General features: G+C 27.9%; 1 protein-coding gene across 5 annotated transcripts in view; it reads left to right on the top strand.

The window, feature by feature from the left end:
- Positions 1–25,103, top strand: part of ssp6 (PDZ domain-containing short spindle 6) — a 390,763-nt gene that overhangs the window by 361,059 nt on the left and 4,601 nt on the right. For all 5 annotated transcript variants that reach the window (XM_075374051.1, XM_075374056.1, XM_075374055.1 and 2 more), the window contains 2 exons: positions 3,431–3,602; positions 6,111–6,295. In XM_075374051.1, the coding sequence (XP_075230166.1) occupies positions 3,431–3,602; positions 6,111–6,295 (357 nt within the window). The remainder of the gene's footprint in view (positions 1–3,430; positions 3,603–6,110; positions 6,296–25,103) is intronic.

Genomic DNA, 25,103 nt, shown 5'->3' with positions numbered 1-25,103 from the left:
GTTATTGTATTCATAAATGAAATAAATTTTATCTGCAATTTATTACAATAATTTAATTAAGTAAACGTTTTCACTAAAATGGTATATAATACCTCTACAAATTACGTAATGCTTATACTACATGCCTATTTTAAATTTTTAACCCATAATTTTATGACTCAGACGTCTCTGTTCATCATAATATCATTACTTAATAATATTATTCATAATATTATTCATAATGTATTTGTTCATAATATCTTTACTTAAATCAAAATAGTTGATGTAAGAAATTTATACATTAGTTACTTGTGTATACTTTTTTAGTATCATATATTTCATCCTGCTTGTGTTTTAAAGCACATTGACTAACAAAGAAAACAATTGTTCTTATTACAAAATAACAGGGCAAAAGATAAAATTCATTATTTGTATAAAAATAGGGGTCTTTTCTGTTTTCCTCCAAAATGGGTTTTTTTACATTACATATTAGATATATTTTTTCTTCCAAATCTGTGGGTATCTGGAGGTATTTGCAGAGAGATTATAAATATAATCTAACCAAACTTACCCACACTCACTTCGCTTGCTAAACTTGACTAGCGAGCGATGGTTGATGAGTGTAGGTTAAGTTTGGTTAGATTACATTTATAATTTCTTTGCGTACACCTCCAAATACCCACTAATTAATATATACATAGTATGTAATGTAAAATACCATTGTGGGGGAGAATCAGAAAGACCCAAAAATAGCTGTAAGTTAATTAAACAGAAGAAAAACTGATGTTTTATCATTAAACAATGAAATTAAAATGACATCAATTAATTCATTAATATGAAATTAATATAAATAAAGCCTAATAAATAATATAATATTATATAACACTATCATGATATGCATCTGTGTCCATATACACAGACAGTAATGTTTAAAACAGTAATCTTATCTTATGGCAGAAGTTGCAATTACCTGACTAGTACCACTGGAACTGACTGTACACAGCAGTAGTTGGTAAACTCTCCGAATATGCACCTCACGTTGTCGATTAGTAATTTACTTTTATTCATATTATTATTTATTAATATAATTATTATTACTATTGTCCAAGCTAGCATTGATTTAACTTTATTTTATAGTTGTAGTATTTTTTTTTAAAAGTTAATTTAAAATAATATTTAGTTATAATCATCTGGAGTATTAACCATCAGTACCAATGAGAGAAACTTTTACGTGTACATGTACAGATGTACATGTAGATCTGTTTTCTGGAAGTCCAATTAGCTGGACTAGACAATTTAAATACACTATTTAAAAAATCTAAAATACTATTCAAATAATGTTTTGTATCAACAGTAAATATATTTTATCGATCTTTATTTTTACTGGGTTTTTTAATTGACTTTTTTCCAATTCGTATAGTGTAAAACATTTGTATAGGCCTGTGTTAAACTAATTATAAAATTAACTTCTGAAAAGCATGATGGAAACATATTAATTGATCAAGCTTGAACTATGATATAATGACTTTTATTCAGGGCCATCACACAAAAAAGCTCGTGAATGTTTGTTTACTATATCATTATAAGTAGTTGGAGCAGCAAAAAGGATGCAATTCTGTACAGATTCTTTGTTTGAACTGTTGCGTGATCTTTGCAGTCATAAACAAAGAACAACATTAAAGCAAATACTGATACAATATTTTTTTTTAAGAAAAATAGTGTTTTTAAAGGTATGTTTTGATCATTGACTATCACTAAGTTTTGTTCTATTAAATATTTTGTAAATTTTTCAATTTTTATTTTTGTAATGTTTAAGAAATTATATTTTTATTACACACAATAATTAATTACTCAATTTCTCTTCAATATTTTTTTTTATAAGATTTTTTTTAATAAGTTGTTTAAATTACATTTTTTATAAAACAGTAGGATAGTTCATTTCTTTCAGACAATTTTTGTAAATTCTGATTCTTTTACAAGCAAATTTCTACTCATTGGATTTTTTGCAAAGCATTACTCTCTCTGTTTTTATCACATTGTATTTATGTTCTGCTCTCTCTACGAATCATGAGACCTTGCCGATGGTGAGGGGGCTTGGGTACTTATTGATACAGAGTAGCTGGATTGAAGGTGCAACCATATTGGAGAGTTATCCGTTGAGAGCCAGACTGAGAAATGATTCCTGAAAGAGGGCAGCTGCTCTTTCAGTAATTGTTAAGGGCATAGGTCAAGAGGACTTAAACGCCCATACCAACATCACTCAATCTTCTGAGTACTGTGCAACTGAAAGCAGTAGAAAACTACAGCTGTTTTTTCCAAGAAAGTGTAGCTCCCTGCATTTTCATCTAAAAAAGATGGAGGCGCCTTTCTTTATAAAATATTCTGGAGGTAAATTTGTCCCCTGTTCGGATCTCTGGGTGGGAACTACTGAGGAAGAGGTCACCAGAAAATTAAAATATAACATTCTACGAGTTGGAGCATGGAATGTTAGAAGTCTAAAAAAGGTTGGTAGGTTAGAAAATTTAAATAGAGAAATGGATAGGTTAAATGTAGATGTAGTAGGAATTAGGGAGGTTCAGTGGGAAGAATTAAACGACTTTTGGTCAGGTGATTTTAGAATAATTAACTCAGCTTCAAATAAAGGGCAGGCAGGAGTAGGTAATGAACAAGATAGGAAAGAGAGTAGAATTTTTCAAAATGCATAGCGATAGACTCATTGTAATAAGGATAAAATCAAAACTAAGCTAACAACGATTGTTAATATCTATATGCTTATATGTTTAGAAGATTTTGAAATGTGGTGCTATAGGACAATGTTAAAAATCAGATGCGTGGTTAAAGTGATAAATGAAGAGGTGTTGTGGCAAATTGATAAAGAGGGAAACATTTGGAAAAATATAGTTAAAAGAAGAGACAGACTTATAAGCCACATATTAAGGCATCTTGGAACAGTCGCTTTAATGTTGGAGTTGCATGTAGTTGGGAAAAATTGTGCAGGTAGGCAACGTTTGGAATATGTAAAACAAATTGTTAGGGATGTAGTATGTAAGGGGGTATACTGAAACGAAACGATTGGCACTAGATAGGGAATTTTGGAGAGCTGCATCAAACCAGTCAAATGACTGAAAACAAACAAAAAAATGTATGTTCTGAATATCTTTTTTAATTTTTTACTGAGATACATATATGTTTTTATATTTTTGTCTTTTTGTTATGTAACCCATTCAACAATAATGTCTAGTACTTACAGTGAACCTTGTTTATTTTTCCATTTATCTGGATTTGGCACTGCAAGATCAATCTGGATAAACGATGTTTCACTGTACACAATTTTTTTCCTATCAACTATGTCATTAGCAGTGAATTTTGACTAATATATTCTTTGACAAATTCATTTTATAATGAAGTTGTTTTATTCTTATGCACATTGTTCAATTTATTATCATTGCAGGTGATATTGCTTATTGTAGGCCTACTGTATCAACAGAAGATGTTGCTAGAGCACCACCACAGTTTTTATTATATCCACCATATCAATATATCGATCCCCATAGTAGATCTTACCTATTACAGTCAGCAGGAACTCCAAATAGCTCAGGAGAATATCTTGTTAGTTGGCAGAGGTAAGTTTTACTGTTTGTATATGTTTATTACAGTTATTCTTTAACAATAATTGCTCCCAAGAATCTAATAATATTGATGAATTTATATGAAATAAGATAAAAATGCCAGCTATAAAAACAAACCAATACCATAACATGTATAGAATATTTTATTTAACTACCGCAGTTTTTTTTATTGTTGTAAAGGATAGCTCTTGTGGTTGAAAAAGTATTATATATAATCTGTAATCTACAATGTAAATTTTTGGTTTTTGGTTCTTCTTAAAATTATTTAAAAAGGTGTACATCTATAAGTATTAATATGTTAGTGTTTAACATATTCAATGCAGATATCTCTGACAACAATAAAATAAAATCTTATATCAACTAACAATAAAATTTGTTAGAGCTTCATTGTTGTAAATGTTTGTATTTCTGTTAAATTCAGTTTTGGTTTGCCTCTTTCATAATCTAATTTTACATTACCTTGTGTTAAATTAATGTTTTTATATATTTTGTTTTTGCCAGTACAACTTACATGGTCATGATTTTCTACTGTTTTTGAGGTCTTTAAATCTATAGGTTGGTGTTTCTCATTCTGTACCACTGTAGTGTATGTATATATATATATAGATATATAGAAATATATATATATATATAGAAAAGCTCTCTAGGTGTAGTAAGGCACTGGATTACAGTTTATTTATTTCTGATCTTAACAAAAATAATCTGTTCAGTCATTATGTAACGTGTTGGAAGTTTGATTTATTTTGAACACTACAACTATGATTGTTTAAGCAGCTTATTCGACAACAGTTATTTTTATTGAAACATGTTTTTTCTGATTTTACAATAATTAAATAATAATTATATTTATTTCATCAATTAGAAAAAATCATAACAATGCCATCAAACATACAAAAACTAATAAATATAAAGAAATCCCTTTTTAATAACATAAAATAAATAAATTTTAGTGTATAAAATATTACTATAAATAAATTTCTACATGAACAGCATAATATGATTTATATAGTGATAAAATTAATTGAAAATGCTTCCTTTTTTCTTTATTTAGGAAAGAAAATTTATGAAAACTTAAAAACAAAAGCAGGAAATAATAACATATAATTCAGATGAAACATAATTTTAGTGAAATTATTTTATGTGGAAAAAACAAAGGTATTACCCTGTCTGAATGACAGTTGGAGTAGTTATTAAAATAAAAAATTATACAAGAAAAAAGAAAGAAAAAACAACAAAACTTAACCTTCTAATAGTAGTATTTATTTAAATATTTATTCCATACTTTTATTCTCTAGAATTAAATTAAAGTAGGAAAATACTTCATGCAATAACAATGGAAATTATAAATATTAAGATTTATATGTATTAATTTTTGTTATCAAAAGGTTTGTAGCACATGTTTTCAGTTTTACTGGATTAATAAAAATTTGTAGGTAACACAGTATGTGGGTAATAAGGAAAAGGAAGAATAGTTGTCTCAGGTGATACATTATTCAGATATTGATTTATAAGGGACACTTCATTAAAAAATTGAGTTGTTCCTAGAAATAGAGTATAATTTGATTTGAAAATACTGTATTTGTTATATGGCAACAATTATACTCTACTATGAATTCATTGTTCTTTATAACTGCAGTGCTTATTTTATGAATGCAATCAATTTATTTTCTATTGAAAAATGACTTCATTTCAGAAATATAAAAGTTATATTGATAGTTACAAATTATATTGATAGTAACAATAATTATACTTGTATTTGATTAATACAAATTAATTCAAACTTAGGCTTCAAACAGTAACATTCAGGACTGTACAAAAACATACATTGTAGTAAAAGAGTTAATTTTTAGAATTATTTAAAACTATTAAATTTTTTAATTAAGAACTGCTCTACATTTAATAAATATAACATTTTCAAAACTCATTTCATAGTGTTTTCAGTCACTTTTACAATCATTTTTAATGATTGATAGAGCTGATCTCATCTTATTATCAGCTGATGTTATTGTTGGTGGTTTTTTTTTTTATATATAACATGTTCAAGAATTATGTTAATTTGAATTATTATGTTATGTTTATCTTTAATTGTGTTAGATTTTGATTACCTATCTTAATTTACTTTATTAATAAAATACATTGACATAATAAATACATCTGGTATCATTGATTTTATTTTATATAAAACCATTCCAATAAAACCACAGTCACGTACTGAAAAATATGAATTTTTTATTAATTAATGATATCTGAAGTATTGAAGAAAATCTAGTCTTCACAACTGATGGAGGTGAATTTGAGTGTTTATTATAATTTGTTAATAATATATTATTCATGTTCATATTATTATACTGTTCATATTCATACATTATTCACTGCCTTCTCATATTAATAGTTAAGCTATGAGATAAGACTGCAGTTTTAGTTTGTAAGTACTATTCTACATGCCTAATTTTTTTATCATTTCTTTATTATAAAATGCAGTTAAATATTGTTGTTTTACAGTAATTATTCATCTGGTAGCGAAAGGGTGAGAGCAGCCAGTAGAGAAGGTTCATCACGCCAAAGACAAGGACAGCAACAATATGTAGAAAGCAGAAGAACAAGTAGCAGTGGTTTACCGACAGAGATGAGTCGTGGTTACCATCAAGCTAATGGCGTTTCTTCATCATCATCCCACAAAAGTAAAGGTGGGTGGAACAGCAATAAATCAACGTCACTGCTGCATTCTAGTGATACTTACTGGAAACAACAAACATTTACGGAGGCTGAAACACAAATTTAATTAATGATTATCAACAGCAATATACAACTGCCATAAGTCATGTAGGTCAGAATAAAATTAATAAATATTAATTATTTTTTATTAAAAAACAAATTTAACATTATTATTAAATTTTTCTAACAACAATCTATGTACAATTTCATGTTATTCATTGTTTCTGTACATTTGTACATACAGCTGTGGTGCTTAAGTAAAACACCATTTCGGAAACTACAAAATGAATTAAATTAAATCTCTTTTACTAAAACAAAGGATAAGTAGTTGTAATTAATAAAATCTGAGCCTAACTCTGACACGATTTCAGATACTTAAATTTTTTATTCCTACTGTTAAATAATTTTTATGTAGTGAAATTACTTGTGTAGTATTGTCAATGTAATGTGTTAGTTATTTAAAGAATTTTGTGAAGAAACAACAAAATAAAATAATTTTTGATAGAAAACAACATTGCAGAAATATTAATTCAAAAACATTTAATAAAGTTGTATACATTAACCTATTGGAAACAAGTTAAAAAAAGGTTAACTTTAGATTAACTATAATAAATTTCAAATTTTGTAGTTGACATCTGTAAAATTTAAGGTAAAGCCATTGATATGTTGATTGAGAATTTTTTTTCTCCTCGGTCTGAGTCAGTTATATGGGATATGTTTTTTCTGTACATAATTTCCTCTTATTTAAATTTTTCAAGTTTATATTCATTACAAAATAATGTTTCTGCTTAAACTGTTTCTATTCACTTAATTAATTATCAATTATATACCTTTAGAGTTGATTGTCAACATCACTTTAAATTTGTTGTAACTTATTATTACATTCTTTGGGAAATTCTAGTTTGTCAATCTCTATTGTTAAAAACAAAAGCAGGAAATAATAATCAAATTTTTACTTCTGTTGACATTCTTTTTCAACTTTATAACTTTCTGGAAATATAACTGAAATTTTTAATATGGTTGCCATCATAGCTGTAACTAAATGTGTGAGTTTTTGTGTCTTCATTTTATTTAAGTTCTCTATTATGCTAGCCTGTTTTATCATTTTGATTCTTTATATTTCATTCATTGTAATCAAAATTTAAAGGTAATCTTCTCTTTTGAATATCAAATATAATAACACATTTTCATTGTCTAATTTCCTTCCAAAATATATTTACACAGACTTTCAGTTGAATATTATTTAGTAATGCATGATGATTAACATTATATGAATTTTCCTTTCTCCCTTTAAGAGAAAAAAATATTTTAATCTTAAAAATATTTTAGTGTTGATTTTTTAAAATGCTTTATATGTTTTTTACCATTACTAAATCTACTTCATCTAGTTTAAGGGACAAAAAATTGTTTTTACTCATATCTTTAGGATTTAAAGTTACAATTTATTTCATGAGCGCGTATAGCAAACCAAAATATGACATTATGATGATTTTAATTTAGCACAATCCGTCTGAGAGAAAAAGACACTTCTCTTTACTTAAGAAGTAGTGTCTCTATGTAAAAATGAAGAAAAAATAAAATGTAATAAAAAAATTAGAAAATTGAGATAAAATAAATTTACCTTAAAAATAAAAATTTTAGAAATAAAGTACATTACCACCATATTAAAATTTCAAGTAAAACCGAAAAAAATATTTGTTACCTCAATGTATTTCTACAATTTCCGATAAGCTTACTGTCTGTGGGACTATTGTCATCGTTTCCCAAATTTATCATTATATCTTCAATATTATTTTCACACAAACTTTCTGCTCACTTCCCCTGATTTTTTCTTCTCTAATAACATGTAGAATGAAATTTTTCTAAGTATTTGCATCTACTATCAATAAATTTTTTACATCACATAACTTAATATTGTATTACTTAATGTGGGTTATTACTCCCAATGTAGCCTTTGACTTGTGTCCATATCAATTCTGTCTGGTTAAAATTGCAATAGTATAGAGCAAGCCGCAACACAACACAACAAAATTTTTTAATTTGTGATTTCATCTACTTAATAATGAATATATTTTTGTTTAACTGACATCTCTTTGGTGTATGCAGTTATCATTTCGTAATTTCTGATTTTCAGGTCAAAGCGTTTGGATTTTTTTCAGTTTTTTGGCAATGGTAAAGCGTATTATCCATTACTATGATGAATCCTTCATCAACAATTTTTTTAACCACTGCATAAAATTGTTACCATTCATTTCATTGTGATACTCTTGGGAATATCTAGAATACTCATAAACCATTGTTCAAAGACCCATTTTCACTTCTTATGTGCATTAATATTAAACTTACCTTTTCCAGCTGGGATTTTCACCTTAATGCTTTCACAAAAGCATCTTTTGCACTCTTTACTAATTTATCCACCCGTACCTTTTCCTGTACACATTAACCCAAGTTTCATCTAGGTAATGAATTGTCTTACCCTCTTTACAAAACTGCTTAATTTCTCTTAAATATTCCCTACACCATGAAATAGTATATTCATGTTCAGTCAATAAAGAATCATTTTTTCTGGACATGAAACAAAAATTCATTGAATTTAAAACATAATGTACTTCTAGAAAAATTGGCAGTTCAGAATCTGTATTCACAGCATTTAATATTTTGTTCATGTTAGGAAGCTTGTTATTGAAATAATATAAATGAACTTTTTTCTGATTGCGGTTTTAGTAATCCCGACTTTTCAGTTATTTTCACATGTTTTTGAGTAAGTTTTGGACTAACATATTTACCATCAAGTTAGTGTTTTTTTTTATTATATTAAAAATTGTTCGTTTTGCTAATGACTGTTACACTACTTGATTTCCAAGCAATGTCTCTGCCTTTCAGGGTTATCTTGTTTTAAGATTACATATACATTGCTTTTAACTTTCCCATCTAGCTAGTGCTATAGCAGAGCTACAGCTTTAGAAGGGAAAGTATTGTAATTAGTCCAATTTGGACATATGTGGTTTTCACCAGATCTTTACATTATGATACCTAAGGAACCCAAAAAACCAGATGGAAATTTTTCAGATGGCATGTGTGTGTGTGTGTGTGTGTGTGTGTGTTTTCATGTAACACTCTAAATCACCTTATACCTCAAGAATTACAGGATCAATTTTGACTAAACTTGGTCAGATTACTACTTTTATTTGTGGAGCATTGATGCCATTAAATTTTCAACTTAAAAGGTCAAGGGGGTAAGGCTGTAGAGCAAGATCATCTTCAGTATCTTGAGATTTTGCCTGATTAAGGTCATATTTTTCTTATGCACATTTGTTAACAATTAAAAAATAACAATATTTGCAAAATTGCACTCCACCTCAAAAAATGCTCTAAACTACTGCTATGTTGTGACATAAGAAGTGAGCAGTAGAATTAAACAAATGAATAATATTTAAAATGTAACAAAGTAACTCAGTCTGGCTGGGTCTTGGACTCGATCGCCTGGTCGACTCAGTACCTGGTGTGCTAAACCTCGTGGCTACACCAGTCTGTTGAGCACACAAGTGAAATTACGTTAGTTTATTTTGTGCCAACCGTTGCTGCTGGTACCACCACACCTGCACGAATTAAATATATTAAGCATGCACGCTTTAGTTAGAATTATTGAATTAAATAAACAAAAAGATGTTATATTTAAATAAAATGATATTTCAAATTAAGTTGTTTATGTAAGCTGTACATCAAAAATAATCCACAGTTGTCAGCTTTTTTTTGGAGCTAGATAAGGGTTTTCCTGGTTTATGTTTCAAGACACTTTTTATATTGAAGTGATCATTGTTAAAACCCAATTGGCACAAAAACACAAGGTAAATAAAACTAATGAAAGTAACACTGAATAAAACTGTTATAAAAATGAAATATAAAAATATCTTACCATACAGAGTAATACGATGACATAAATTGAAATACTCTCTTTCAGTGAACTGAATAATTGTGTGAAGCATTACAAATGATATTATCATTATAAACATTAAACAAAGACTCAACTAAATGTTTAATTGCTTATTGGCATGTCATGGTGCCAGGCAATTGATAGCTTAAGGTACAGTATTATATGCATAAAGCAATAATTGCATTTGCACGTGGGAATGACAGAATGATTCAGCCTAAACTACTGAGGTATTACTTGTACATGCTAAATTCACATTTACCGGTATATCTGCTGCATCATTTTGTGAAACAAATTGCTAGTAGTTATAATGGTTGAAAAAGTCATGGAATTTAGCAAAACTTTTTGCATAATAGTATTCTAATCCTATGGAAGTTTGATCATAATTAAATAACGATGCAGGCTCAAGAAAATTATTATTCAATAGTTAAGTAATAATATTTTCAGTCGAAAGAATAAATGATTTAAGAAAAATCAAGTTTTCAAAGATTTCATTATTAGACTCTTCCTTTAAATAAACTGTTTTAATTATATTAAAGAAATCCATTTGTAATTAAAAGGTTGTTCGTACATGCCCAATTACAGTTACCTAATTTTAGGTGAAATTTTGTAATACAAGAGTGAAAAATGCCAAGCCTGATTACGATTCAACCCCCAGAATCTTTTAAATAAAAGGTATTAAATAAAAGTCAGAGACACTGTCACTCTACCATGGTGGTCAGAAATAGTTCAATTGTAAAAAATGTGTAGAGGAGGTAAAGTGAGGAGGGAACATTATAAATATTTTTTTTTTTTTGCTTAACATTTAGGAAGAAGAACAATTTTTTGATCATATTTGATTTTTCATTTAGAAATAAAATAACTAAACTTAAACTATAAAAAAAAACTTTAGGTCTTATTGCCTACTTTTTTTTTTGTTTAACGTCCGAGTCCACAGTTAAGTATTACTTCAGAGGATGAGATGAATGATTAATAAATTTAAACCCGAATTTATAAAATGATGTATTTTGTGTATTGTATTAAAAAAATTAATAAATAAGTACATTTCAAAACGCATAGTGATAGAATCGTTGTAATAAGGATAAAATCAAAACCTAAACCGACGATTGTTAACGTCTATATGCCTACAAGCGCCCATGATGATGATGAAGTAGAGTGTGTATACAAAGAGATTGATGAAGCAATTAAACACGTAAAAGGAGATGAAAATTTAATAATAGTTGGAGATTGGAATGCAAGCATTGGAAAAGGCAAGGAAGTAAATATAGTTGGTGAATACTGGCTGGGCAAAAGGAATGAAAGAGGGGACCGACTTATAGAGTTTTGCATGAAGTATAATTTAGTAATTGCCAACACCCAATTTAAAAATCATAATAGAAGAATATACACTTGGAAAACGCCAGGCGATACTGCAAGGTATCAGATAGATTATATCATGATTAAGCAAAGATTTAGAAATCAACTCGTTGACTGCAAAACTTACCCTGGAGCAGACATTGATAGCGACCATAATTTGGCGATAATGAAATGTAGATTGGGGTTTAAAAACCTGAAGAAAAGGTGTCAGACGAATCGGTGGAATTTAGAGAAGCTTGAGGAAGAGGAGGTAAAGAAGATTTTTGAGGAGGACATCGCAAGAGGTCTGAGTAAAAAAGATAAGGTAGAAAATGTAGAAGAATGGGAGAATGTTAAAAAGGAAATTCTTAAATCAGCAGAAGCAAACTTAGGCGGAATAAAGAGAACTGGTAGAAAACCTTGGGTTTCAGACGATATATTGCAGCTGATGGATGAACGTAGAAAATATAAGAATGCTAGTGATGAAGAAAGTAAAAGGAACTATCAGCAATTAACAAATGCTATAAACAGGAAGTGCAAACTGGCAAAAGAAGAGTGGATTAAAGAAAAGTGTTCAGAAGAGGAAAGAGAAATGAACATTGGTAAAATAGACGGAGCATACAGGAAAGTTAAGGAAAATTTTGGGGTACATAAATTAAAATCTAATAATGTGTTAAACGAAGATGGTACACCAATATATAATACGAAAGGTAAAGTCGATAGATGGGTGGAATATATTGAAGAGTTATACGGAGGAAATGAATTAGAAAATGGTGTTATAGAGGAAGAAGAGGAAGTTGAGGAGGATGAAATGGGAGAAACAATACTGAGATCTGAATTTAAGAGAGCATTAAAAGATTTAAATGGCAGAAAGGCTCCTGGAATAGACGGAATACCTGTAGAATTACTGCGCAGTGCAGGTGAGGAAGCGATTGATAGATTATACAAACTGGTGTGTAATATTTATGAAAAAGGGGAATTTCCAACAGACTTCAAAAAAAGTGTTATAGTCATGATACCAAAGAAAGCAGGGTCAGATAAATGGGAAGAATACAGAACAATTAGTTTAACTAGTCATGCATCAAAAATCTTAACTAGAATTCTATACAGAAGAACTGAGAGGAGAGTGGAAGAAGTGTTAGGAGAAGATCAATTTGGTTTCAGGAAAAATTTAGGGACAAGGGAAGCAATTTTACGCCTCAGATTAATAGTAGAAGGAAGATTAAAGAAAAACAAACCAACATACTTGGTGTTTATAGACCTAGAAAAGGCATTCGATAACGTAGACTGGAATAAAATGTTCAGCATTTAAAAAAAATTAGGGTTCAAATACAGAGATAGAAGAACAATTGCTAACATGTACAGGAACCAAATAGCAACAGTAATAATTGAAGAACATAAGAAAGAAGCCGTAATAAGAAAGGGAGTCCGACAAGGATGTTCCCTATCTCCGTTACTTTTTAATCTCTACATGGAACTAGCAGTAAATAATGTTAAAGAACAATTTAGATATGGAGTAACAGTACAACGTGAAAAGATAAAGATGCTACAATTTGCTGATGTAGTAATTCTAGCCGAGAGTAAAAAGGATTTAGAAGAAACAATGAACGGCATAGATGAAGTCCTACGCAAGAACTATCGCATGAAAATAAACAAGAACAAAACAAAAGTAATGAAATGTAGTAGAATAACAAAGATGAACCACTGAATGTGAAAATAGGAGGAGAAAAGATTATGGAGGTAGAAGAATTTTGTTATTTGGGAAGTAGAATTACTAAAGATGGACGAAGCAGGAGCGATATAAAATGCCGAATAACACAAGCAAAACGAGCCTTCAGTAAGAAATATAATTTGTTTACACCAAAAATGAATTTAAATGTCAGGAAAAGATTTTTGAAAGTATATGTTTGGAGTGTCGCTTTTTATGGAAGTGAAACTTGGACAATCGGAGTATCTGAGAAGAAAAGATTAGAAGCTTTTGAAATGTGGTGCTATAGGAGAATGTTAAAAATCAGATGGGTGGATAAAGTGACAAATGAAGAGGTATTGCGACAAATAGATGAAGAAAGAAGCATTTGGAAAAATATAGTTAAAAGAAGAGACAGACTTATAGGCCACATACTAAGGCATCCTGGAATAGTTGCTTTAATATTGGAAGGACAGGTAGAAGGAAAAATTGTGTAGGCAGGCCACATTTGGAATATGTAAAACAAATTGTTAGGGATGTAGGATGTAGAGGGTATACTGAAATGAAAAGACTAGTACTAGATAGGGAATTTTGGAGAGCTGCATCAAACCAGTCAAATGACTGAAGACAAAAAAAAAAGTACATTTATAAAGTAAAAAGCATTGAAACACTGATTTCTGATATAGATCAACCCAAATACCCTTGTTTTATGCATACATTAGCATTTGAAGCATACATTGGCATTGCCAGTTTTGGCAATATGACCTCCTACTTGTAACACATTAGGATGAGATGTAATTGTTGAACAATTTATCACATTAAAATAAATAAGAATGAAAAATCATTACAAAGTAAAAATTAGAAAACTAAAGGTGCATTTCTGTTATTAAAATGTCCTTCGTTAAAAAAAATTCTATAAAAATGATCATAAAATAAAAAACTGAAAGCTCAAAAAATACATCAACCTAGCTCTCAGCTGTACAAAAAGAAAGAAAAGGTTATCTTTAATCAGCCTACATCAGATTCACTATCAGGGCTGAACATGTAATACTTCTGTTGGATTGGGCATGTTTAGCTAGTCTTTAGCCACCAAGAAGTGGTCAAACTTGACATTAGTGCCAAATTTTTTATAATAATGAATTTTTGTGTTAATTTCTATTTCTATCATTTTATTTATAATCTTCAGTGACACACATGTATTTTACCTGGTAGCTGAGACAATAGGATCCTATTTCAACAAGAATAAAATGATCAGTGAAACAAATGTCTGAAATTTGCCAGAAATTGAACCAAGATCAGTGAGCCAGAGCCGCATGTTAACCAGTGTACCAAATAGCCACCTATTTTTTCTTATATTAATCTGTTTAATAAAAGTTAATTTTATTTTGTGATTTATCATAACTCAGTTGGCAAGTTTTGCATATTTTAAGTTATATTACCAACACATTTGTTTCCTACTTGGACTATTCATAGCTAGATTGGACATTTGTTTTCTGTTTCAGTTTTATATTTTATAAACATTTTTTTTATTACTTCATTGCAGTATTTTATTTTGGTTTTTCTAATTCCTTTATAATTACTGACAATCATTTAAAAATAGAAATTCACATTTAGTTATTCATATTTAATCTTTGCTCTTGTGTGTATACTCTTAGTCATATTTTCTTTCAGTATCCTTTTAACCTAGTTTATTGTATTCTTTGTTTCTTCTCTGTTGTTAAAAACTTATTATGTTATTCTGATAGCATATTTAATGACTATTTATAAAAACAGATTTAATACAAATTTTAAAGTTTTGCTGTTTAGAATTGTATGCTGTGCTTGACATTGCAGCTGTAGTCTCAGTTCATTCTTTTTTATCTAGGGGCTGATTTCAGTAAATTGTCTAATAATCGGAAGATTTAAACAGTGAAATAGTAACAAATAAATTTTGAAAATGTTAGAATCAATATATTCATGAATGCTAATAAAAGTAAAGTTCTATTGTTTGCTGTAGGGGAAATATGATAATTTCAGGAAAAGTATGAGAATGCCTGATAATTATTCCTAACGCATACAAGTTTTGTTAAACTTGTTTACATAAAAAAAATGTTGCCTGAATGTATATGTACCTATTACTAAATATGTAACACCACATAAGATCTCTAAATTTGTATTACAGCAGGTTGGTGGTTCTTGCTAGTAATTCTGTCTAATTAGTGATTACTTCTTACATTAAAATTTAAATGTTAAAATAATTAGAATATTAAGCAATCACTTTGTGAATTATGTAATTAGGTTTAGTTTATTTTGATAGTGTTTTAGTTTATGGTGTTTTACTTAAAACATCACACATTTAAATTTTGAATGTTATTCTTCTGTCATATTCTGTTTAATAACATTTATTACTAACATCTTTTTTTTTTTTTTAAAATAAGCCATCTAAAATGTCTGTTTATTCCTTAGGCCAAATTCAGTTTATTGCATTCTTTTCCAAAGGCTTAATTTAACAAAGCATAAATAATCATAATTTAGATAATTACTATAGCATAACTGTCTTGTTTAACATATTTTATAATATTAAAAAAATTCTCCAATAATTCATAAAATTTATTAAATTAACTCTTATCTGTCCAAAATCATCATCAAATCTGTTAATGTTGAAGTATATTGTTGCATGACTTATGCCATTTATGTTACATTGTTTGTTGATCACTTTCATTTTGGTGATGTAATATGTTTGTTTATATTATTAACTTAATACTGTACATTTATTACTACTATTTGTATGTAGATTTGAATCATAATTTTAAAATTATTTAAATTAAACTTATAATAATTTATGTGTTTTATCTATTTTTATTTTCATAGGTTGTGGTAGAGAGTGGTGTTGATAAATCATGTTAGTTGTCTGTTATGTCAGTATATAATGGATTTTCAACTTTAATCTTTTACATTATACATAACTCAATATAGAGATAGATACCTGGAAAAAATGGTTTAGCTTTCAGATTTACGAGTATGTGGAGTACATTCTAATGCTTTATTTCCAAGTTAAACTGCATAATTTTTCAGAAGTATCAACTACTTTTTAATGTAAAGAGAAAAATAATAATATTGTGGAGTAAAACTTTTAATCAATGGAAAATCATGTATTCTTTGATTGGCATGATGAAATGTGATTTTTTTAAATTCATCAGTCATTTGACTGGTCTGATGCTATTCTTCTATTCCGAGCTAATCTTTTAATCTCTGCATATTAACATTGTTTTTATGTTTTATTTTATACATTCCAATTTTTGTATTTCTACACAGTTTTTATCTTCATGTCCCTCTATCACCAGATTTATAGAACGTTTTTGTTCATGGCACACCTACTTTGTCTCTTTTTAAGATTTCATCTCAAATATCTCTCCTCTCTTAATCGTCTTAAGACCTCCTCATTTCAATATTTCAAATTCTATTGATCTTTCTGATTTTCAACATTCTCCTGTAACACCACATTTCAAAAGTTTCCATTCTTTTCATTTCTGTTTTTTTTTTCAGTTATCCATGTTTCACTACATAAACCGTTATACTCCAAACAAATATTTTTAAATATTTCTTAGATTTATTGATTTGAGTATTGTTTTCTGCCATTCCTAGAATTGTTACTCTAACATTCTTAGTTGATGTGTTTTGGAGTATCTCGATTCTCAAAAGTACTTTTAGCACTAACTCTTCCTAAGTTCGAATTGTCAAATAAATAGCGATGTTAATCTCCTTCTACTCCCTCTGTTAATAGCTTAACATCACAATTTATTTGACGATCCCAACTTAAGAAGATTCAGTGCTAAAAGTAGTTTGGAGAATGGAGGTACTCCAAAACACCATTAACGTACAAATTTTAGAGTGACATTACTACGAATGACAGAAATAAGACCCAAATCAATCATCATAATCCTAGCGGAAATATAAAATATTGTGAAAATCTTAGATTTATATTTGATACTAGCAGAGTTCTATTTTTGCTCCTTCTTATGATAATCTGCCTTTGATTTTTATATTAATATCTTATATAATTTGTATTTTTTTTTCTTTGGACAAATATTTCACTCAGAAATCTGTATTTCAATTCCTGAATTGTTTCATCTGTATATAAATTAAAATGAAGTGGTGACCGACCATTTACTATCGCTATCTGATTTTTGTACTGGTTGTGTGTAAAGCCTCTTTTCCTTTATTTCAGTTCAGTTTTATTGGTAATCTAATTAATAAAAATTATTAAAAATTGCATACAATTTATTTTCAAATTATGTGGAAATTGTTTTTCCAGGAGATCTTTTTATAGCTAACTTATTGAAGAAAGAGCTCTTATTGTAATTAGCTCTGAAACTATCTCAAGGAAGTACAATTTCAACTTAATCTGAAAATAAGTTGATAGTTTTTTTAGTATTAAAATATCATTTACTTTCTAAATATGTAGAAATATATTTCCTAAAAATCTTTTTGGATTTTTTCACACCTACAAAAATATTTATCCCTGAATATAAATTCTATATATTGATTAAAAACAATGAATTCAAATGTTCATTAGATTATACATACTATTTTGAGAAAAATGTCATTTAGATCAATTATCCTATTCAAACATTCAATAACAGTATTTCCCAACCACTTCAAAAAACTACCTCTTTTTTAACATGATTTCTTCTGTATGCACAAAAATAAGATGAATATGTAACCTAACAGCAGCTTTACCTACAACACTACAGATAAAGGAACTGATTAGTAACTGAAAAGATCTTTAGGAAGTACATTTCATTAAATTAAGAAAGTGAATATTTTTTGTATATAATAAAATATTATACAGAAACATATATTTGTTATTAATCTTTTAAATTACATTTCATTACACTCATCTATGAAGTTTTATTGATTTAAGAAGATTAGCTAAGTGCTCAGAGATTATTATTAAAAAAAATTACAGATACCAAAGAAACTCCTACTTTTTTCCGTTATTAAACATCTTTAAAATAGCCTCAATTTCTACCTGAAGCTTCAATTTTTTTTTAAACATATTAATGCCTTAACTTTGTGATACCTGCTTATGTGTATGGAGCAGGGTGTATTTTATTTATAATGAGTCAGGACCGCTGTAGTTCTTCAGAAGGGATTTCTTAACAGCTAATTCTAAATCTCATGAATTTTAAATCATTGGAGAAAAAGTAGTGATGTTATGCAATAAAAAAAAATATTTTTAAAATTTACAGATTAAATTTTTTTTTTAAATTTGAAATAAATGGTAGATTTGAAGAACTGGCTCATCATTGCTGAGAATGTTTTGAATATTGCATGTGTACTATGAAGTAAGGAAATTAAAGAAAGGAAGTAAAGAATATAATTGTAGATTTGGATTGTTAAACAGTGGTATTTGGAACAGAAGTATTTGGAGTAATGAATTGAGTTAAACCAGATAAGATGAAATTTCTTGTTTAAAGGTTGCAGAATTAATTTAGCTCAAATCAGCTGGAATTGTAACCTAATATATTGGTAATATGACCTAATTTATGTTATAAAATGAGTAATCATGTTCATTTGGTAGAGAAATTATAAATGAATTTTATAAAATATTCAGAAAAATTCTTTATTTTTAACTAGACTCATCTTTAATCTGTTTATGCAACAGAATTTTCATTTGAGCAATATTACCTTATCTTCATTACAGTAAAGAAAAAACAAGCACATTATTTTGATATTGAAGTGGATCATTTAAATTATACAAATTAAATTATAAAAGATATTGGTTTTTATATATTATTAAAGAAATTATGTAATAATTGAGTTACTGATCTATACTTAATTTAAAACCTTTTTATATTAAAAATACTTTAATATAACTCTTATCAATATGTTAAAAAGATTTTATCATGTTTTTCTGGCATCCATACCAGTAAGATACTATACAATATGTATGTAAGTATACGCACAATAATGCTGTTTTTAAACATATAATCATGATACTAAAACGTTATGTTATGTTCTTATTGGATGAATGTGATACTGTTTAATGTTTTCAAATACTTTTAACAACATATTAATGGTACTGGTGTTTATCAATCCTCATGAACTAAACCAACAACAAATATGTATATATATTTAGGAATATTTTATTAGCATGAGTTGTTTCTTTACTGAATACTCAATATATTTTACTTTCATTTGGTCAAATAATGAGAATTTATAAATGACGTATTATTTTACAGTTACATGATAGTAAACATGTACAGTATACAGACAGTGTACAGTATACTTTTAGTGTTGTTCATATTTCTTTTTAAAAACAATTTTGTATGAATTTTGATATGAATCCCTCACAGTGGTATATAAATTATTTGTATTTGTGTTTCTTTTTTTAAATGTAATCTTATGTACTATGTCATTTACTTGTATCATAATGTATTTAATACTGATGAATACATTTTGAATTGTTTTATGTAAATCATTCTTATTAACATTAACAATTATCTTTTTAGTTCAATATTGTGTGTAGTATTAACAATTATCTTTTAGTTCAATATTGTGTGTAGTATTATTTGGTGGTTTGATAAACAGTTCCATGTATTAATACTAATAGTTTGAATTTTTATATAATAAAAATTCAAATAAAATTTGAATTTGAATTTATAATAAATAAAATTGTTATATATTTTTCATATTTTGAAAATTGAAAAGTTTTTAAAAAGCGATTTCAGTACACTTTTTTAAAGGTAGAAGTTTTAAAAGCTTCTTCAGAGAAGTTTTACATAGAAAAAATTAGTTTTTTTAAATACTTGTCTTTAAAATAGTTAATTTTTAAAAACTTTTCAAAGATAAAGCTAATGGCATTTGGAAAAAATATATATAATAAAATGACTCTATACTTTGTAGCTATTTGCAACTAATCTAGAAATAATTCTGTTATAGTTTCTTATGTTTCTTAGTTCCGTATATGTAAGTATTTTATTATAATAAAAATATTGAAAACTGAGATTTTATTAATGAACTCAGAATAGTAGTAGATAGTGACTGCCTATTGTATCGGTAGATTTATTTTGCAGTTTCTCCCCAAGGCTACTACACTCCTCAATAAATTTCATTTACATCTAGTATTCATTAGTTGGACAGACAATTCCTCAATATTTTTTGGTCCTAGTCTAAAAATCTATTGTCCCTAAAATGTAAAAAATTTTCAAAATTCTATTTTTTTTTTGGAAACAGCTCAACTTTTGATTAAGCTCCAAATAATTATTAAAACAATCCCCTATACAAGGACCATTTATAGTTTCCATTTTTTTTTCTTAGGAAGCAGCTGGAGTCAAGAGAGGTGGAACTTACCTCAGTGTTGTAATTAAAATTGATGTGTACACAACGCCTTTTATCTAGTAACTGTTGTTACAGTCAGTCACTCTCCCTATCACCTTGTATTTGTCATATTAAATACTGTTCTGTATTATTATTTTGTGTATAATGACATAAGATGTTGAATAATATATTGCATCAAGTTTGGCTGAAAGCTCAGCGATACTAACATTGAAACTAAGTAATATGAAAGTTTCATTAAACATTGAGAAATTATGCTATAGAAGTTACTTACATAAAAAAATGGTATAATCATTTCAAAAATGGCTGAAAATTGGTGTAATGTGATGAATGTTGATGTTATTGAAATTATTTAAAATTTAATCATGAAAAGATACTCTACAAGATCAAACAGTTAATTATTATTAAAAGGTTCTCTGTTATTTATTTTATTCCTATTTGCTGCAATAAACCTATGAACAAATCATGTAAGTGACAACAACCTCACTCATTTCTCATTCCTACTCCAGAACTTTTTAAAAAAACATGTAGATTTTCAAAACAGCTTTTTTTGCCTTAAATATGATATCGTATGATTTCTGGTTGTACACAAAACTTAAATTAAAACTTAGAGGACTGTAATTTGAGAGCTTGGAGAACATTATGAAAGTTACAATTTAGCTGAATGCTATTCTGAAAGATGACTTATAGAAATTTTTGAATATTGAAAAAACCACTGACTATATGAGATATTTTTATTATTGGACAACTTTCCAACCCTGATTTAATGTACATAATGTAGTATTATTATACATTGATATGAGCTGGAATGATTGCTAGTTTCTAGTGTGGTGGGGAGATCATAGCAGGCCATTTGTAAGCAAACAATTCCAAGAATAACTCTATACCAATCAAACAATGAACATACATGGTCGTTTTCATTTCATTCACTTCTCGCACTTGCTTGACACTTGTGGTAGAATAGCTTTCACAGCTTGAGAATTGTGGTGGTTCAGATCGGTAGAATAGCTTGCATCTGTGTTTTCTTTCTGTTGGAAAACCGATTATAATTATAATTTTATCTAATTATATTCTTTGTCCTTAGGGGAAAAATTTATTATATAGTTATTACGGTCTTTTATATTTAAATTTATCATTTAATTGCTGTAATTTACAGAATGAAATCAAAACAAAAAGGGGGCAGACTCATGGTGAAGCCAGGGAAATAGAAAAATAATCAATAACTATAATAAAGAGCCTTGTCTAGGAAAACTTGAACATAATATGTTGAAAAAAAGGAACATGTGTGCATGGACCTATACCAGAATAACTGTGTGTACAATCACCTCAATAAGGAAGGAAAAAAATGAAACTGAAGAATCTAAACTGTCAACACCAGGGAAGTTGTCCAAGAATCATTTGTTGGGTGACTTCCCTGTGGGTGAAAATTTGAAATTTCCTGTGATAATTTTGACTGTTTAGCAATCCAGAAGTTTTGATCAATCATTCAGAGAAGACATTCGAAGATCTGGGCTACACTCATTAATTGAAAAAACATCAGAGTGAAAAGAAGTACAAGATCGATAAAATATTAAAATTGAATGGTCATTCTGTAATGAGACTTCCACCGTACATGTGCGAGTTAAACACCATTGAACTCACTTGGACAAAAGTAAAAAGATTACTGAGAAAAAAAAATGCGTCCATAGATTTGTCTTTGACAGACTTGTAAGACACCAGAAGCCATTAATCCTGTGAAGAAGATGAGTAAAAATTGCAAACATGTGGAACACATTGAAGAAGATTATTGGAGAAATGATGTCTACATCATTGAAAATTTTGTCATATCGGCGAATAATTTCAGCACTGAAAACACTATCGTTTGTGATGATGAGGATGATGTCGATAGCAACGTCAGTGATGAAACGATACAGCGACCCACATGCAGAAATTCTAAAATAAATAATATTGGTACCTTTCTCATTCCTTTCCCTGACAAACTTATGTTTTTATTAAGTAAATAAAATTATGTAATACATAAAAATATAGATTAATAAAAAATAATTTATAAAAAATTTAATTTATTAAAAGATATTTTTTTTTAAATATAAAAAAGTAAATAATACAGTAATTAACAATATTTGTTTTTTGGTGCGCACGCACGTGCGTGTGTATGAATTCACACGCATGCATAAAATGGTAGAATGAGGTAGTCTGATACAGAAAGAAAGTGTATGATAGAGAGAGAATGATAGAGCCTGAATGGTAGGGATAATGTGTATGAACGAAAAGACTGATGTTTTTTAAAAGTAGACGATAGTTACTGCTTTTGTCACATAACCTTCGTGCTAGCTGTAATTAACCGTATTCCATAGCCTAGTAATCATTCCAGCTCGCACCATACTATCAAAATAAAATATTTATTTATTTTGGTTATGTTATCCATTTTATTTATTTTGGATATAGTGGGATACTTTCTTTAGCAAATTTTTAAGTTATTGTAAGGTATTTCTGGGAAAAGATAATTTTCATAATAAAGATTTTTCTACATATAATGTAGTTGACTAAAAACTCGAAGTCACTATATGCATTTTTTAACTTTGACTTTTAACTATTACATACTTTTAACTATTCATTTTTCTTTTATTATGATTTAGTGCTTTTTAATTTTAATTGATCAAGTATTATATTTTTTCAATTCAGCTTAATTTTAATTAAGCAGCATAAAGAACTGCCCAATATTTATTTAAGCTTTTTGTGGTAATTTTTGACATCTCTATTGCATTTGCTTTTTTTTTAAAGAATTCTTCGTAGATAAATGTTTGTATTTTGTTTTTCTGTAAATTGTTTATAGATTTTAGTTTATATGTAATATGAAACAGTTGGTCCAAATTTTTTCAAACTGTTTATTTGTTACGCAACATTTTCCTCTTCTCATTTTACTTTCAATTACATCTAATTATGAGAAATATGTTTATTTGGCTTTTATTTATTTTAATCTATAACTAATACTTAATTATTTTACTAACACAGGTATTTCATGTCTTATTTCTTATCTACTCTATTAATCTTATTTTGTTGTGTGTATTTTTACTGTTTATTAAAAGTATTATAAATAAAACTCATCATGGATTTGGTTCATTCTGCATGGTAATTATAAATGTCGTTTTTTTTTTAAATTTTGTTATTTAATTGTGTGGTAGTTGATTTTATTGTTGATGAATTAAATTTATAGGAAGCAAGAGTGGTGGTGGGCACCATTGTAATCCTTGTGTACAAGCAAGCCCACAGGATAACACAAGTTTAGAGGCTTATGATTTAGCCTCACCATGCTGTCATTCGCATTGTGTCCCATCGACACGAAGGCGATCACGTATGCGCCACCACCACAAATCAAAACACAGCAATTCAGCTGCCAATGATTCTTCAAACAACTCCGGTAGAGGTTTGTTCGATTCATTCGGAAAAAGCGATTCAATGTTATTTATTGCTTTCACTTATGTTTTCATTGGTATATTTATAATTTTTCATGAGTTTTCTTTTTAATTATTTCATTATTGTTTTGCTTTCATTTGATTTATTCAGAAAGAGTTATAATTTTTGTTCCCCACTAAAAGTAAAGCTTATTTTTTAGGTCAGAATTTTATATTTTTTAATCTTCATTTTTAAATTATTATTACTTTATCCTATATTTATTTGATGTAACTGAAATGATTTAATATGAGAATTGTTTAATGTGGCTCATTTTCATGTTTTATTTTTCACACTTTATAATTTTCAATTGCATGTAATGTATTAATCTTTTTTGCATGTAAAAATAAAAAGTATTATTCATAATATTTGCACATAAATTAAAAATATTTGATAAGTAAATAACATTAGTTTCTGAAATTAAATTTACACATACATTATTTGATTATTATTATTATTATTATGTTAATTATACTTAATTCTGTCAATAATGCATTTACAACTTATTTTATGTATATAGGTTTAATATTTACAGAATTTGTTTAATATAACAGTTTTATTGTGCATGTTTTATACATCATACATTATGATGTATACTTTGGATTCAAGGAGCATAAAAAAAAACAAAAAAAAAACAATAAATTGAGACTTTTTAGTTTAGTTCTTTCTTTGATTATCCATTATCAGTATTATACAAAATGATTGAACATAAACAATTAACACCAATGTGTGTATGTAAAAGTAAATATACATTAAGGTAAATATACACATGTGAAATTCAATATTTTATACTTTTTATGTTTATTTATTTATTCTTCCTTTGACAACTACAGTTCTATACTCAATTAGGAGTTAGTCACCCCTAACTCCTTTCTTTTATTGATAAGAAATTAATAAATGTGAAAATGCCCCAGCTTGACTAGTATTAGAACAAGTACTAATTTAATGTCTTCGCATGAATTGTTCTATATGCTGTTGTTAATTTCAATATTCTTTTTGGACTAGGAGGAAGGATGAAACTAGTCAGAATGGCAAATAAAACAGTTTGTACGATTAA

This window comes from Lycorma delicatula, chromosome 8 (assembly GCF_047948215.1).
Source record: "Lycorma delicatula isolate Av1 chromosome 8, ASM4794821v1, whole genome shotgun sequence".
NCBI lineage: Eukaryota > Metazoa > Arthropoda > Insecta > Hemiptera > Fulgoridae > Lycorma > Lycorma delicatula.
The sequence above is the reverse complement of the archived record's forward strand: the minus strand, read 5'-3'. Positions and strand labels throughout refer to the sequence as shown.